Source organism: Rhinopithecus bieti, unplaced genomic scaffold, assembly GCF_001698545.2.
Source record: "Rhinopithecus bieti isolate Rb0 unplaced genomic scaffold, ASM169854v2 scaffold_24392, whole genome shotgun sequence".
Taxonomy (NCBI): domain Eukaryota; kingdom Metazoa; phylum Chordata; class Mammalia; order Primates; family Cercopithecidae; genus Rhinopithecus; species Rhinopithecus bieti.
In genome coordinates, this window is record NW_016812542.1 from 4,661,899 (window position 1) to 4,676,262 (window position 14,364).

General features: G+C 49.9%; 1 protein-coding gene across 2 annotated transcripts in view; it reads left to right on the top strand.

Moving 5' to 3' along the window:
- LGR6 (leucine rich repeat containing G protein-coupled receptor 6) overlaps positions 1-14,364 on the top strand; it is a 124,215-nt gene that overhangs the window by 29,762 nt on the left and 80,089 nt on the right. For both annotated transcript variants that reach the window (XM_017896505.1, XM_017896506.1), the window contains exons 2-4: positions 1,424-1,495; positions 3,904-3,975; positions 11,823-11,894. In XM_017896505.1, coding sequence (XP_017751994.1) covers positions 1,424-1,495; positions 3,904-3,975; positions 11,823-11,894 — 216 coding nt within the window. The remainder of the gene's footprint in view (positions 1-1,423; positions 1,496-3,903; positions 3,976-11,822; positions 11,895-14,364) is intronic.

A 14,364-nucleotide genomic window follows, 5' to 3' on the forward strand; every position in this document is an offset into this window, starting at 1 on the left:
TGTCCTATTTTTATAGATGAGGTCAACTAGGGGCCCAGTGGTCAAGGGCCCAAGATCTGACAGGTAACTGCAGAGGAGAGATGTGACCTCAGGGCCTTTTGACTTCAAAGCTCAGTGCTCCTTTCTCTTTGTTTTCTTGAGTGTAAAATGGAGATAATGATGGAAGCTAATTTGGGGTTATTATGAGAATGGAGGGAGGTTGTTTGGATAAAGGTTAGCTGGTGTCTGACACAGAGTAGGCCTCCAGTAAATGCCAAGGTAATTATTGTGATTATTTTGTGTTCAGGGCCTCTAAGAGGACAGTGACACTGAAACCCCCCACAGGGTCTGTCAGATAATATGGGCTTAAGATAATCTAGGCTATGGATCCGCAGAGGGACTGGGATGCTTACACCCCTTGGGAATCTAGTGGTGTGCCAATTCTGTGATGTGCCAAGGGTCAAGTCTTCCAGGTGGACTAAGGCAGTGGTCCCTAACCTATTTGGCACCAGGGACCAGTTTCATGGTAGACAATTTTTCCACAGATGGGGGTGGAGTGGGGGATGGTTTTGGGGTGAAACTGTTCCACCTCAGATCGTCAGGCATTAGTTAGAGTCTCATAAGGAGCGTACAACCTAGACCCCTCGCATGTGCAGTTCACAGTAGGGTTTGCGCTCCTATGGGAATCTTATGCTGCCTTGGCTGATCTGACAGGAGGTGGAGCTCGGGTGGGAATGCTCACCCGCCCGCTCAGCTCACCTCCCTCTCTATGTTCCACCTGGTTCCTAACAGACCAAAGCCTGGTTCCGGTCTACTGCCCTGGGGTTGGGGACCCCTGGACTAAGGGAAGCAAACAGGTACAGCCTGGTAGGCACCTCAAAGGGCAGTGAAATGCCACTAGCTCTGGGATTGAATCAGAGGATGGTCCCCCATGGGGAGCCCAGGGACCATCTTACCAGTTCATGAATACTGAATGAGCCTGCTCCATAGATCGGAATGGCAGTGATCTCTGGGCCTCAGTTTCCCCACTGGTAAAAAGAGTGGATGAGATATTATTTGTCTTTGGCGATCCCTCCCTTCCTGCTCTGAAATTCTATGAATTTTACTCTAGTTCCTCCCTTTATAGGGAGGCCAGTTTCCTGCATAATCCCAATCACAGCCAGTCCCAGGGGAGTCTCACAAAAGAACGGTGAAAGGCAGAGGGGAAAGTGGGAGACCATATAGAAAGAATCCTCAAATGGCCCAGGAGGCCTGACTCCCAGCTTAGTTCTTGCTCTTAGAGAGAATGCGGCTGCTGTTGCCAGACTGGCTTTGGAGTTAGAATGGCCTGGTGGGGGGTAGTGTGGGAATCTCAGAGGTCCTTCAAGGGGGTTTGGCACCTGGACAGTGCCAGATGGCCCAAGTGGGGAGTTCACAGCTCCTTTTCCCATTTTCTGTCCACCAGGGACCTCAGTATGAACAACCTCACAGAGCTTCAGCCTGGCCTCTTCCACCACCTGCGCTTCTTGGAGGAGCTGTGAGTAGACGCTTTGCAGGGTGGGAGGCAAGCGTGGGCTGTGTCTAACATCCTTGGAACCAGGGCTCCCCAGGAGGTGGGGTGGCGAGAAGAGAAAGGGACTTGGGAAGCTAAGACTGTTCTTGACAGCAGGATGTTCTTTAGCTGACACCTGCCCCAGGTGTGAATTGACATGCTGGGCCACATGGCGTGGGAAGTCTAGGATCTAGCTTTCATTCCTCTTTGAAACCAGTTCCTCTTTGCAGCATTCCCTCCTAATGTGAATAGTCACACTTCTCCCTGGGAGTCATCTTTGACCTGCTGTCATCCCCTGTGTCCAGCCACCATCCCCTCCCCCAAGACCTGGTGGTTCTTCTCTGGGATGTCTCTCACCTCCACCCCGTTTCTCTAGTCCCACTGCTACTGCCCCAGATGTCCCCTCACATCCTGGGGGCTGAACCAGCCTCCAAACAGACAGATGTCCTCGTTCCATTCTAAATTACTCTGCACACCTTCAGGATGCATCTCACCAGTTCAAAAGCCTTCTGTAGTTCCCCATGGCCTAAAGGATCCACTTCTTAGACTCTCCCTTACAGTAAAGGTCCATTTCCTCAACAAAGTCCTCCCTGATGAATCCTTGCCCACAGTGGTCACTCTCAGGTTGAGATTCTTAAATCTGGCCTTATATGTGAGGGGGGCTCATAAGTAAACCATCTCCTGGGTTAGAGTGACTGACTGCCTGCTCTGGGAAGCCAGGTCATTCTGTCCCAATCCTTCCTTTCATCCTAGCTCTATATTTCCAACACCTCCCAGCCCTGTTTATTCTTATTTTCACACCACATAGATCCTTGGGGCTCTAGAAATTTTGCTTAAACTTCTCAAACTGAGTATTACAGCTCTTTCAGAATTTGTCTAACTCTTTTAGAATTTAAACAAACAAACAAACAAAAATAAACAAAGAAACTTCACAAATTGTGAGTTCCTGGCCCTGAAAGCATTCACAATTTCACCTCTACCCTGGCCCCACTACTCCCCTAACAGACCTCCCCACCTTGACCCTAGACAGTGCTCCCCAAGGATGCAACCAACCTGCCCCTGTTGGAGTTTTGATCCCTAGGGCCATGGCTTGGTCTCCAGACCAAGTACCTGTTGAACCCCCTCTGGTAGACAGGCAAGCTCAAGGTGCTCTGGGAGAAAACAAGATAAAAGCCTTCCTGCCACCCCCAGGTCCAGGTGAGGCTGAAGAGTAGTGTGGCCAGCAAGTTAGCAGGAGAATGTGGCAGCTGTTGGCTCAGGCATCCAGGGCATTCTGTGTAAGGAAGTGGTCAGGGTCGGTCTGGCCGGTGGGCAGGAAAGCCTTCCTGGAGGAGGAAGATTAAACCAGTTTTCGAAGGAGATGGACAGGGTAAGAGGCAGTGGAGGGGCCTTTTGAGGGGGAGATGACCTAGCTTAGGTAGGAATGCAAAGCAAGAGCAAAGGCCAAGGAGCTCAGGCAAACCTCTCACGTCGTGGGAGGTCAGGACCCATTTTAGAGGCTCCACCTAAAGGACCTTTCCACGGCAAATACCCACCTACAGAACCCAAGCTAGGAGACCTCAGATGTCACGATGCCTTTCCACACAGTTTTTTTTTTAAACAATAAATGTCAAATAAAGAGACTTTTATTATTATGTTTTAAAAATAGCTTCTGAGGTATGCCAGCATAGTCTCCACATCTACAAACCTCTTGGTAGCAACTGATGCACATAATAATATCCCTGGGGACTTTGGAGATCAGGCAGTGCCTTCATCCACAATTAAACTCTGCTCAGTCAGGTTTCAGCATTGAGTGTATTTCATTGCATTTGCTCCTTTTAGAACTGGTGATTGCCCCTGACAGACGTGGAAATGCTTAATTAGACCAGAATCTTAGATGAATTACAACACCCCGTTTCCTAACCCTCCTGGATTAGCGAGGGTTAGCTGTGTAGTTTAGGGCCTGGAGAGACACAGACACACCCCCTGGTACTCATCCCTCCACTGATGACACCGTATGATGCAGTCCAACAGTTGAGAGCAGGTGGTGGTTAATCCAGGTTAGTACAGAACAGGATGAGGGAAAACTGTGGCCGTGAGCCTTGAAGTTAGTCAGGTCTGGGTGAGAACACCAGGCTCTGCCATGGACTGGTTCTGTGACCCCTAGGGGATGTGGTTGGCTTCTCCTAGCCTCAGTTTGCTCACCTGAAATTTGGGGAAAATAATAGGCACTTTACAGGATTATTGTGAGAACTGAGGCAATGCATGTGAAGTATTAAACACATTGTAGATCTCAATAAATGGTAGTTCTTACCACCGCCCTCCCTTCCCCTATCCCAAGACACTGACTTATGGATGTCACCACCTCCTTGGGTTACCTGCCAACATCGTTGACCATTGTCTCTGATTTCCAGGCGTCTCTCTGGGAACCATCTCTCACACATCCCAGGACAAGCATTCTCTGGTCTCTACAGCCTGAAAATCCTGTAAGTATAGGTACACCTAATTTTACATAAAGCTGCAGCACTGAGAATTGTGAGCAAATCAAAGTTTCAGAACCCAGGTCTTGATTTAACACTGCCTTGCTTATTATTTCCTTATCTTCACTTTCAGTTTCAGTTGTTATTTCCATTTCTTTGCTTCACCTTGTCTGTAACAAACTTTATGATTTGTCAACAAACATTTAACTGTACCTGCTACATTCAGCCACACTAAAATGAAGTGAAACATTAAACAAAAATAAAGTGTATAATGACCATCAACATAGGTCTTTGTGGGGCTGAGTTCAGTTACAGACCCACAGGTCTCTCCCCATGACCTCTAGCCCAAGAAAGGGATAAGACTGTTTCTGGAGAGGGGAAATTCAGGTGACTTTTCTTTGGCTCTTCTTCTCCTTGCAACCCAACCTTAGTCTCTGTGGCTGTAGCACTGAGTTTCCATTCTGGCTGTAAACATATTCCCTCCTCCAGTCTTCAGGTTGCTTCCTCCCTGCTCCTCCTTTGCCTATTCCCTTTGAAGCAAAAGGTAAGTGAGAGTTGGAGAGGACCTTTTGTTATTTCACCTGGCTTCCACTTGCCATCAAACTGATTGCCCATTTCAGGGAAAGGAAGGCTGAGACATAATCTCCTCCCATCCCGACTCATGACTCACTTTGTTCCAACTAAGACTGTCCTCCCCAAGCCTCCTCATATTCTTATGATGAGTGAGGGTAAGAGGAATTGGGAGGAAGCAGATACATAGGGACTGAAGGTAGACAGGAAAGCTTCCCAGGGAGGGTGCGTTGCCACAGGGTCTGGTTTGGGAAGAAAAGGAGGATATTGGGGAATGATGTTGGAGCAATAGAATGAGCATTTGGGGCTTCCCTAAAGTGGTGAGTCATTCCCAACTCTGCTACTCCCTTACCCCTGACTTGACTTGCAGATCTCCTTTGTACAGTTGAGCAGGTTGTTCATTGCACCAGACCATCTGGTTAAGGAAGTGAGAAGGGGCTGAATCCCAGTCCTGTGCCCTGGCTTGGGGCTGTATTCACCCAGAAAGGGATATCTTTTAAAAATGCACTCAGAGTTGCTGATGGGTTAGTGGTGGTCCTACCCTGCCTGGCCCATGAGCTCCAGGCTTCTAGCTGGTCAAGGTCAACACTCCACATCTAAGCACTTTCTCCTTTCCCTGTGTTGTTGGTCTCTGGCCCCTCTGTCTATGAATCTTTGACTCCCAAGGCTCTCTGGTCTCTATCCTTCCCTTAATCTCTGCTCTGTCCTTGGGTCTCTCCTGTTGTCACCAGCCTCAGTCTCCTTGTCTCCCCCTTCTCCTTCTCTGTCTCAGACCTTGCTGTCCCTCTCCCTGCCCCACTATTCCCTGCCTCTCAGTTCTGCTTCTTCCTGTCTCCTCTCTGTGTCTCTCTCCCCATAAACATCTCTGCCCTGGGGAACAGGGGAGGCGTTCTGAAACAGACACACAGTGCAGGCGGCCTACTTGGTGGTGTGTCTGTGCCCAGTGACAGGCTCAGACCTGCAGTCTGGATTAGAGAGCAGGGCTCTGTTTACTGGGCCTTCAGAAGATGTGAGACTCACGTCCCATTCCTAAGACTCCGGCTTAGAGATGAGCCTCCTCTTTCTTCTTTGCCTGCATTAGGCAATAAATCAAAGCTTCAGAGAAACCACAGGCCTCCCGCCCCCCTTTCTGCAAATGGCACCTTTGGCTCAGTGAGTAGGGCAGCAGGGGGAGGTTGTAGGCAGGAGTTGAGTGGGAGCTGAGGAGAGCCAGGCTGTCCACTCCCCACTTTGCCATTGAGCCTCATTTTGCCCCATCCTCAAAGATCACCTGGTCCCCCAAAGCCTTTGTGTCAGTCCTTGGCCTACAGAACCTCTCTACCTTAGGGATGGGTTGGGTGGTCTTGGGGAATTATCCTCTTACATGCTTCAAAGCAGAAGATTCCATCTGCATCCTAGGCATGAATTACTCTCTGATGTCTGATGTCAATTTCCCTTGTAGTTCCTTCCATTGCTTTCTTTTCAGAGCTGCAAGAAAAATAGAGCAGTGGCACTGTGATAATGATAACCTATTTTTTGTACCAGGAGACGGTCACCTTAGCTGCTCCCCAGTCTTCTCTGGGCCTGGGACCCTTATCTGAGTGGACTCTTCTTATTTCAGAGGCCGGGCTCTCCCTGTGGGACACTCTGCCTTGGTCCTTCTCTCCCGAGGCAAAGGATTAAATAAAGAAGATTCCCTCTCTGATCCTTTCTTAAATGACTGTGACAGAAGCCCCTCTCTCTCATAAGTCTTTCCCACCCCCCCGCACCCCCACCCAATCCCCCTGGAAATATTACTCTTAAGATCTTCTTCTTCCTCTGCGAGCTCTCTAAGTCTTCAACCCATAGGCTCTGGCCAGGCTCAGATCAAGAGAGTCAGCCCCTGCAGGGAATTTTCAGTCTCACACTGCTATCTCTGTCCTGTAGAGCTGGCAAGGTCCAGACGCTAGTCTTAACCATTACTAGTCTCACCATCCTGGCTCAGCACTGGAGCTGTGCTAAGGGAAGCCACAGTTTCCTCTGCCCTAGGCATGTGGGAAAATGCCTGAGCCTCTGGGGGCTCCTGTCCTACCTGTTTTTACATAGGGGCAGCTTTGGCCAGAGCTCCTGCATCTTGACCTGCGGCCTAAGGGTGTGGGGATGTGTGTGTGCGTGTGTGTGTCAGACTTCTCCAGTCTTTATCTCAAAAGTTTCCTGTCTTGTCTCCATCACAGGTTTCTTTCCCCAGAGCTGCCCTCCCAGGGAGCTGGGTGAGGCCTGAGACTTGGTCATCTTCCCACCTCTGAAGACAAGCTCCTCCCTCCTTATGCCAGATTGGCCTGACATATGATGGCCTGGCATCTAGAAAGATTCCTGCTGGGCCTCATTTGCTTCTCACCAGGCCCAGATCTGGGAAACTGGGGTAACAGTCTGAGGACCTGCCTCCCGTCCTGCCCTCAAGAGACTGGGCAGGAGATTTTCCCAGGTGCCTTGCTCCTGGATTGAGCCCCAAAACCCTATAAGTCTGTGACTGTGGATTTTTAGCCCATGCCATCTTGATAAAGATGAAGGCTCTTAGAAGGCAGCTCCTGCTTCCTGAGCTGGGGTTCATCCCACATGAAACCCTGGCTCCAGGCCATAGAGGAGTGGTTGGGAGTTAGCATCTCTGGGACCCATCCTGGAGGAAATCTCCCTGAACTGACCTCTAGTGTAGCCCTTTTCACCCTGTATGGAGCCGTCTTCATTTGACAATAACTGTGTTTACTCTCCGCCTGGCTAGGCGGTGACCATGCCTGGCTGAGTCTGGGCTCCATTAGTGTTGATGAACTGAATTGAGCTGACCCATGAAGGGACATGCTGGTCATTTGGGAGTGCTGGGCTCTGTCCGGGCCTCACCAACCTGGTTCGGGGGAGAAGGCTGCCCCCTCTAAGTCATCCCTGTACATGAAGCAGTCTTTCAAGGGACTGGAGGACAGGAAGTGGATCTCATGTGCAGTCACAAGCCTTGAGGTCAGACTCAGAGCCTCATCAGACCCCAGAACAGGTGTTAAGGAGGATTTCAGATTTCCTCTCTCTGAGCCTCCGTTTCCTCACCTTTTAAAGTGGAGGAGTCAGAATAAAATTTCCAACATTTTTAGCTGTGGAAACTTAAAATAGATTCTTTGTATTTCATACACGTGATGATCAGTGTTCACCCTCATGAGTGAGATGTGCCACGCTTGGACCTTGTTACAACATCAACACGTTACCCCTTTACGTGATTTTTTTTTTTAAAAAGGAAACTTAAAATCAAAAGCATTTTGTGGGCTGGGCGCAGTGGCTCATGCTTGTAATCCCAGCACTTTGGGAGGTCAAGACAGGTGGATTACCTGGGGTCAGAAGTTCAAGACCAGTCTGACCAACATGGTGAAACTGCATCTCTACTAGAAATACAAAATTAGCAGGGCGTGGTGGCACATGCCTGTAATTCCAGCTACTTAGGAGGCTGAGGCAGGAGAATCACTTGAGCCCGGGAGGTGGAGGTTACAGTGAGCAACCTCCCTGAGAGTTGCGCCATTGCACTCCAGCCTGGGCAACAAGAGCAAAACTCCGTCTCAAAAAAAAAAAAAAAAAAAAGGATTTTGTGTCGATGTCTCAATACATAAAACAGATGAAGGAGGTCTCTGGTTAAAGCGAGTGAAGAGGGTGGTACACTCCAGGCTGTATCTTACCTACCCGTCGTATAACCCCCATGCACTTCTACAGAACTAAAGAAGCCTTTGGAAACCACTGGTGGATCACCCCTTTTATACCTTTTGGACATGACACTCATGGTTCCTGCCCCCAAATGCCTCTCTGGCCAGAGAGATGCTTCACATGTGTGAGGAGGGGAGGAGTGCTGAGGACTAGACTTCTACTGGACCAATGGCTGCATGTTAGAGTCAGCTGGGAGCTTGCAAAACTAGTGATGCCTCATATTCCTTCCCCAGAGACTTTGCCCCAGAGATTTAACTGGGCTTCAGTGTGACCTGGGCATTGGGATTTTAAAAATCATCCCAGAGGTCAGGTGCAGCGGCTCATGCCTGTAATCCCAGTGCTTTGGAGGGCTGAGGCAGGAGGATCGCTTGAACCCAGGAGTTTGAGACTAGCCTGAGCAACAAATCAAGACCTCATCTCTACAAAAAAAAAAAAAATGTTAAAACCTTGTCTGTTGATTCTGATGTACAACCAGGGCTAAGAATCACTGGATTAGATAGACTGCATCTCCATATAGAACCAGGGCTAGAAAGAGAAGTAGGAAAATGTCATCATACAAGCATTGGCCTGAGAGACAGGACTTGAATCCTAGTCCTGATTCTGCCATTAATTTGCTTTGTAACTTAGGGTAAGTTACTTTCCCTCTGTGAGCCTTCGCCTCCTCATCTTGGAAAACAAAGGGCTGTTTCCTTCCAAGCTTTATAACCCAGTTGTAGTTCAATAAAAGAATGATGGCTGGCAAGTGAGACCAGGAACATCAAGGGAAATGGGTCAGGGCCAAAGCCGACTGCCATGCTGACCTCTAGCTTGATGGGTGTTGATTCCATGAATAAAAGGACTTTCTGATGATCAGACTGTCTGGCATGGGATGAGTTGTCTGGGGGACAATGAGTTCCCTGGCACTAGAAGGAAAATTAAGTGCCCTGAGAAGATGTTGCAGTGTCTGCATTGGTAGGAGGTACAATTCAGAAACCTTAAAGATCTTTCTAGATGTCTCTCTGGGATTTGACAAAGGAAAGGATGGAGGAATCTTAGGAGGTGATGTAGGTAGAGATGCATTAAGAGGCCTCTTGGAGCTCAGGCTCACCTGTACAGTGACCAGATGTAGCCTCCTGGGCCCCTGGAGGAGTGGGGCCTGTGAAGAGGCATGAGCAGCCTGTGACCCCCTGCTTTCTCAGCCATCATTTCTCTTGTATTCTTGCTCCAAGCACCCTCAGGCTTCTGCACGAGAATCAAGGTAGGCCCCTGAGATGGGAAGTGAAGGCCTATCCTTTAGATGAAAGAAGTCAGGATGGCTGGGAGGGTAGAAACACTAAGCAGGGCAGAGGGCAGGAAATGTCCTGGATGGAATGTCACCACTGAGTGAGGCTTTATGCACCTTCTGGCAGCCTATTCCTTTGAAAGATGAAGGAATCAAGGTCCAGAGAGTGGACAGGAAGTGACTTACTCAAGTCATGCAGTAAGTGGTAACACTGAGACCAGATACTAATCATGATAATTGATAGTATCAGTGAATGTGCTATTGAACTTGTCCTCTGTGTGAGACACTGCCATTGAGTGCTTTACAGGGGTGATTTTATTTGATCCACACAATCAGTGCATGAGGTCAGTATCATCCCCAACTTATAGATGAGAAAACTAAGGCCCACGGTGCTTAAGTAGCTTGCACACTATCACACAGCTGGAAGCAACAGAGTTAGGATGTGGATCAGGGCTGTCTGACTTCCGAGTCTGCACCTGTGACAACTATACTTTAAGGAAGCCCAAGAGACACAGGTTTGAATTCCAACCCTGAAGCAAAACTCTGTAACCGGAAAGGCCCCTCTGGCACTTGGTGGAGCCTGGATTGAAGGGGCCACTGGAGGCCAGCAGACCTTCAGGAACACAGAGTTTGCATGGAAAGAGGCTGAGCCCTCCAGGTGCTCACAGCCCTGGGCTCTGCCCCTTCCTGCAGCCAGGCCCTTCCCCTGTGTGGCCCTTGCCCCTTCCCCACCCTCTGGGGTGGCAAGGAGGAACCCAGTCTCAGGGGTCCCCAAAGTCTGTCTTTGTTCTTTGTTGTCCCTCCTGTAGCCTTGCCTCTATGAAGGGCTCCTCCTATCCCCACCCATTCCCACAGTGAGCTCAGCATTCTTTTGTTCTTCTGATGCTGAGACTGGGTTCATATTTGAGATTTTCACCTACCCGTAAGACGAGTTTAAGAGAGATGACATGTGACTCTGACCAGGACATCACATAGGAGGCATGGATAACGACTCAGGCTCATCATCTTACTGTTCAGCATTTTCTAGCTGTTGCTGTATCCCACCACTATGATAGATGCTGTGGTGTAATGGTTAAGTGTCTAGACTCTGGACCCAAAACCCTCTGGGTTCAAAGCCCAGCTCTGTCACTTATCAGTTGTATGCACCCTCAGCATGAGGATGATAATAATTCCTATCTGTTGGAGTTGTAACAAGGGTAATTTTGAATTAATACAAGTCCTAAGTCCAGGACCTGGCACAGTAGCCATTGCTATTATTAAACTGAAGGACCAGAAAATGGGCTACTCTTCCTGAAGCGTGGAATTACCTGAATGATTGTGGACCTCAGCCTCTTTCCATGCAAACTCTGTGTTCCTGAAGGTCTGCTGGCCTCCAGTGGCCCCTTCAATCCAGGCTCCACCAAGTGCCAGAGGGGCCTTTCCAGTTACAGAGTTTTGCTTCAGGGTTGGAATTCAAACCTGTGTCTCTTGGGCTTCCTTAAAGTATAGTATAGGCTTCCCCCTCTGAAAGATGGGTGGATACACCATAAAGGGGTGGTTGAGTCTTCTGGGGTAGGGCTTACTCACTGTGCCCAGGGCAGTCAGCAACTTTCTCCTTTCCTGCTTCCCCAGCTCTTCCATGAACTCGCTGTGTGCTCTCCTTCTCATTTCTGGATATAAAGACCTGGAGGGTCATTGTGGGGTTTTGGGGCTTGGGTCCTGGTTCCCACAGGGCAGCTAGTGAGCAGATCATTTTCACTGGCTGGCACAGCACTTCTTTGAGGGATTAGGTGAGACTGGGCCATGAGAATAGTGCAGATACATTCATCTGGGGTTCTTTGAATTGTTCCTATAGACAAAGGCTCAAAAAACTATATTTGCCTCGGGACCTGACACCCTACGGGCAGCCTTACACTAATCTACATCCTCCCCTTCCACAAAGAAACTTTTAGCCTTTCAGATGAATAGACAGGGAAACTGACAACCTACGTTTTCCCACATCCTTACTGACCAAACTTTAACAGAGTCCCAAGTACTCTGACTTCAGAATGCCTTCTCTCCTTCCTCTCCATGGTCTTCTTCACCCTTGCCTCATCCTAGGGTCCCTTCTGAGATGTTCTCCCTGGACACTGGGCCTCTCTGCCCCATGTACACCCCCCAGGGACCTCAGCAGCCTCTGAATCTGCACTAACAAGGCAGGGGAGCTGGAGCAGACTCTCTCTGGTGCTCTGAGGCTGGGGTGAAAAGGAGAGGTCTGGCTTGGGGCTGGGGGTTCAAGGGAGGAGTCAGCACCCCCAAGCCAGTTCTGCATGCCCTGTGGGTCCTTAAAGCCCTTTCTCTTTCCCCATAGGATGCTGCAGAACAACCAGCTGGGAGGAATCCCCGCAGAGGCACTGTGGGAGCTGCCGAGCCTGCAGTCGCTGTGAGTCATTAGAGGGCCGGTCTGGGAGTCACCAGCTTCCTGGGGCCTGAGTCACAGCCCAGGGCCCCCTGCCTCAGCTTTCCCTTTCCTCTGCAGGCCCCCCTCTCCCAGACAACGTTCCAGACAGCATGCCATTCCTGGCTTTGGTTTCTCCGGGGTTTTCTGTTGTCATCAGTGTGTGGATGGGTACACTCCTATGCGTATTTCAGGAAAGGAGGGCTCCCAGGCCCCACTGGGGGACTGTGGGAATGGGACCTCCCTAGGTGAGGCCACCAGGGCAGCGGTCCTGGGGCGACTGGCATTCCGCCATTGGAGCCTGGGGTTAGGGGTGGAGACTGATGCCCAAAATAAGCATCAGGAAAGGGCTGTCTCCTCTACCTAGCCTGCTTTTGCCCCAGGCTCTGTTGTGGGTGGGAAGGAAGCTAGGCTCAGATACTCATTTTCTCTACTTGGGGGTGGGACTGCCCTCAGGGACTCACAGGCCACCCATAATAGATCCCTCTCTCCAAGGAGCCCTGTAGTTCCCTTCTTGTCCAGCAGGGGCATCATGGAAGCCAGACCCAGCCTGAGGGTGGAAGCCAGACCCAGCCTGAGGGTGGAAGCGGGAGCAGGTGCTCCAGGGTGATGTAACCCAGCCCAGCGGGAGCCGCTGGGCTTCATCCACATAGTGCACACCCCAAGGCCTGGAACACAGTAGGTGCCTCATACATGCTTGATGAACCTAACTTAATTATCAGGTACAACTTCATCCGATGGGAAAGTGAACAGATATTTTGGGAGAAGTCAAAGTTGGGGGGCAGGATTGGGGCACAGCAGTTAGCTAGTGGGGGAAACTGAGTTATAGTGGGTATGCAGTGTGTCCGGACAAAGGCCTCTCATATTCTCAGCCTTTGACGCTGTTCAGTCTGTGGATGTGGAAGTCAGACAACTTCTGACTTCTCCTTGGGTGGAAGGAGAAATGAGGTGGGAAAAGGTGACTTTCCTTCCCATGTCTGATATTTAGGCCCCATTCCACCTTATGCAGAGGGCCAGCTGGGGGGTCCTGGCTAGCAGCTGTGCCACACCCACCTGTGGCGAGGGCTTTCCTCTCCTACTCCTTCCCTGGGTGCCCTCTACCCTTCTGCCTCTGCGTCTGGTCTCTGGCAATCCTCAGCTGCTCAATCGGCCCCAGTGGCAGAACCTGCCTCCCTGCACTCTCTCAGCTTCCACCCCCACTTCCCAATGAGTGCTGGGCGTCTGGCCCCAGCCCTCTCCTCTCCCATCCAGCCTTACCCCTGGACAGGGCCAGGCAACCCAGTGTGCCCCTAGAAGCCAATGTCGGAAGACCAGAGGCCAGGCAAGCCTGTGCTCGCTCCCCACCCGCAGGGCAGACTAAACATTTGCCTAGGGCACCAGCGCAGCAGGGACATCCAAAAATAAGGGAGGAGGAGTGAGAAGAATTTGACATTTCATCCACAGTCTCAAGAGGACTTCATAGGGAAAAAAATTAGACTTTCACTGGACTTCTTTACACTTTTAAGGTTGTTAATTAAGTTTACTTTTTTTTTTTTTAAATCGTGAATCACATATTCTGAGTTCTTGGGGCTTCTAAAGGTCTTGCTTTCAGACTAGACATAGAGCTTTTGGGCAATGCAGACAATTTTCCCTACACTCTCTGAGAAGTGGGCAGCCCTTGTGGCTGGGAGCACCAGACCATTAGCTTCCACTTTCAGCTCCATTTTTCTCCTTTGCCTGGGCATAACAGGGCAGGGGACAGAGGTCAAGTCCCCCACTCCCCCAATTATAAGGCAGATGAGTAGATTTTGCTTTTTGCAATCCTGCAAGAAGAGCACTGGCCTGTGTGACAAAAAATGTGGCTTCAAGTCCTGGCTCTGATCTTGACTACTGTATCATTTGCCTCTCTGCACCTCAGTTTCTCCATCTTCAAGGGGGGGATAATTATCTTCCCTGCCTCATAGGGTGTTGGGAAGATCAAATATATAGTCAATGTGAGGGGATTTGCAAAAAAAAAAAAAAAAAGACTTCACCCAGCTATAACGTATGATGATGTTATTGTGAGATTATTCACCTAACCAGTCATTGATCCTCCGTTTTTTGGGTTTTTTTTGTTTGCTTTTTGTTTTGAGAAAGGGTCTGGCTCTGTCACCCAGGCTGGAGTGCAGTGGCCTGATCTCAACTCACTGCAACCTCCACCTCCTAGGCTCAAGCCACCCTCCCACCTTAGCCTCCTGAGTAGCTGGGACTACAGGCGTGCACTACCACGCCCAACTAATTTTTGTATTTTTTTGTAGAGACAGGGTTTTGGTTTTGCCATGTTGTCCAGGATGGTCTCAAATTCCTGAGCCCAAGCAATCCACCTATCTTGGTCTCCCCTCCCACAGTTCTGGGATTACAGGAGTAAGCCACTGTGGCCACCCTGATCCTTTCTTTTTTTTGTTTTTCTTCAAGACAGAGTCTTGCTCTGTCGCCC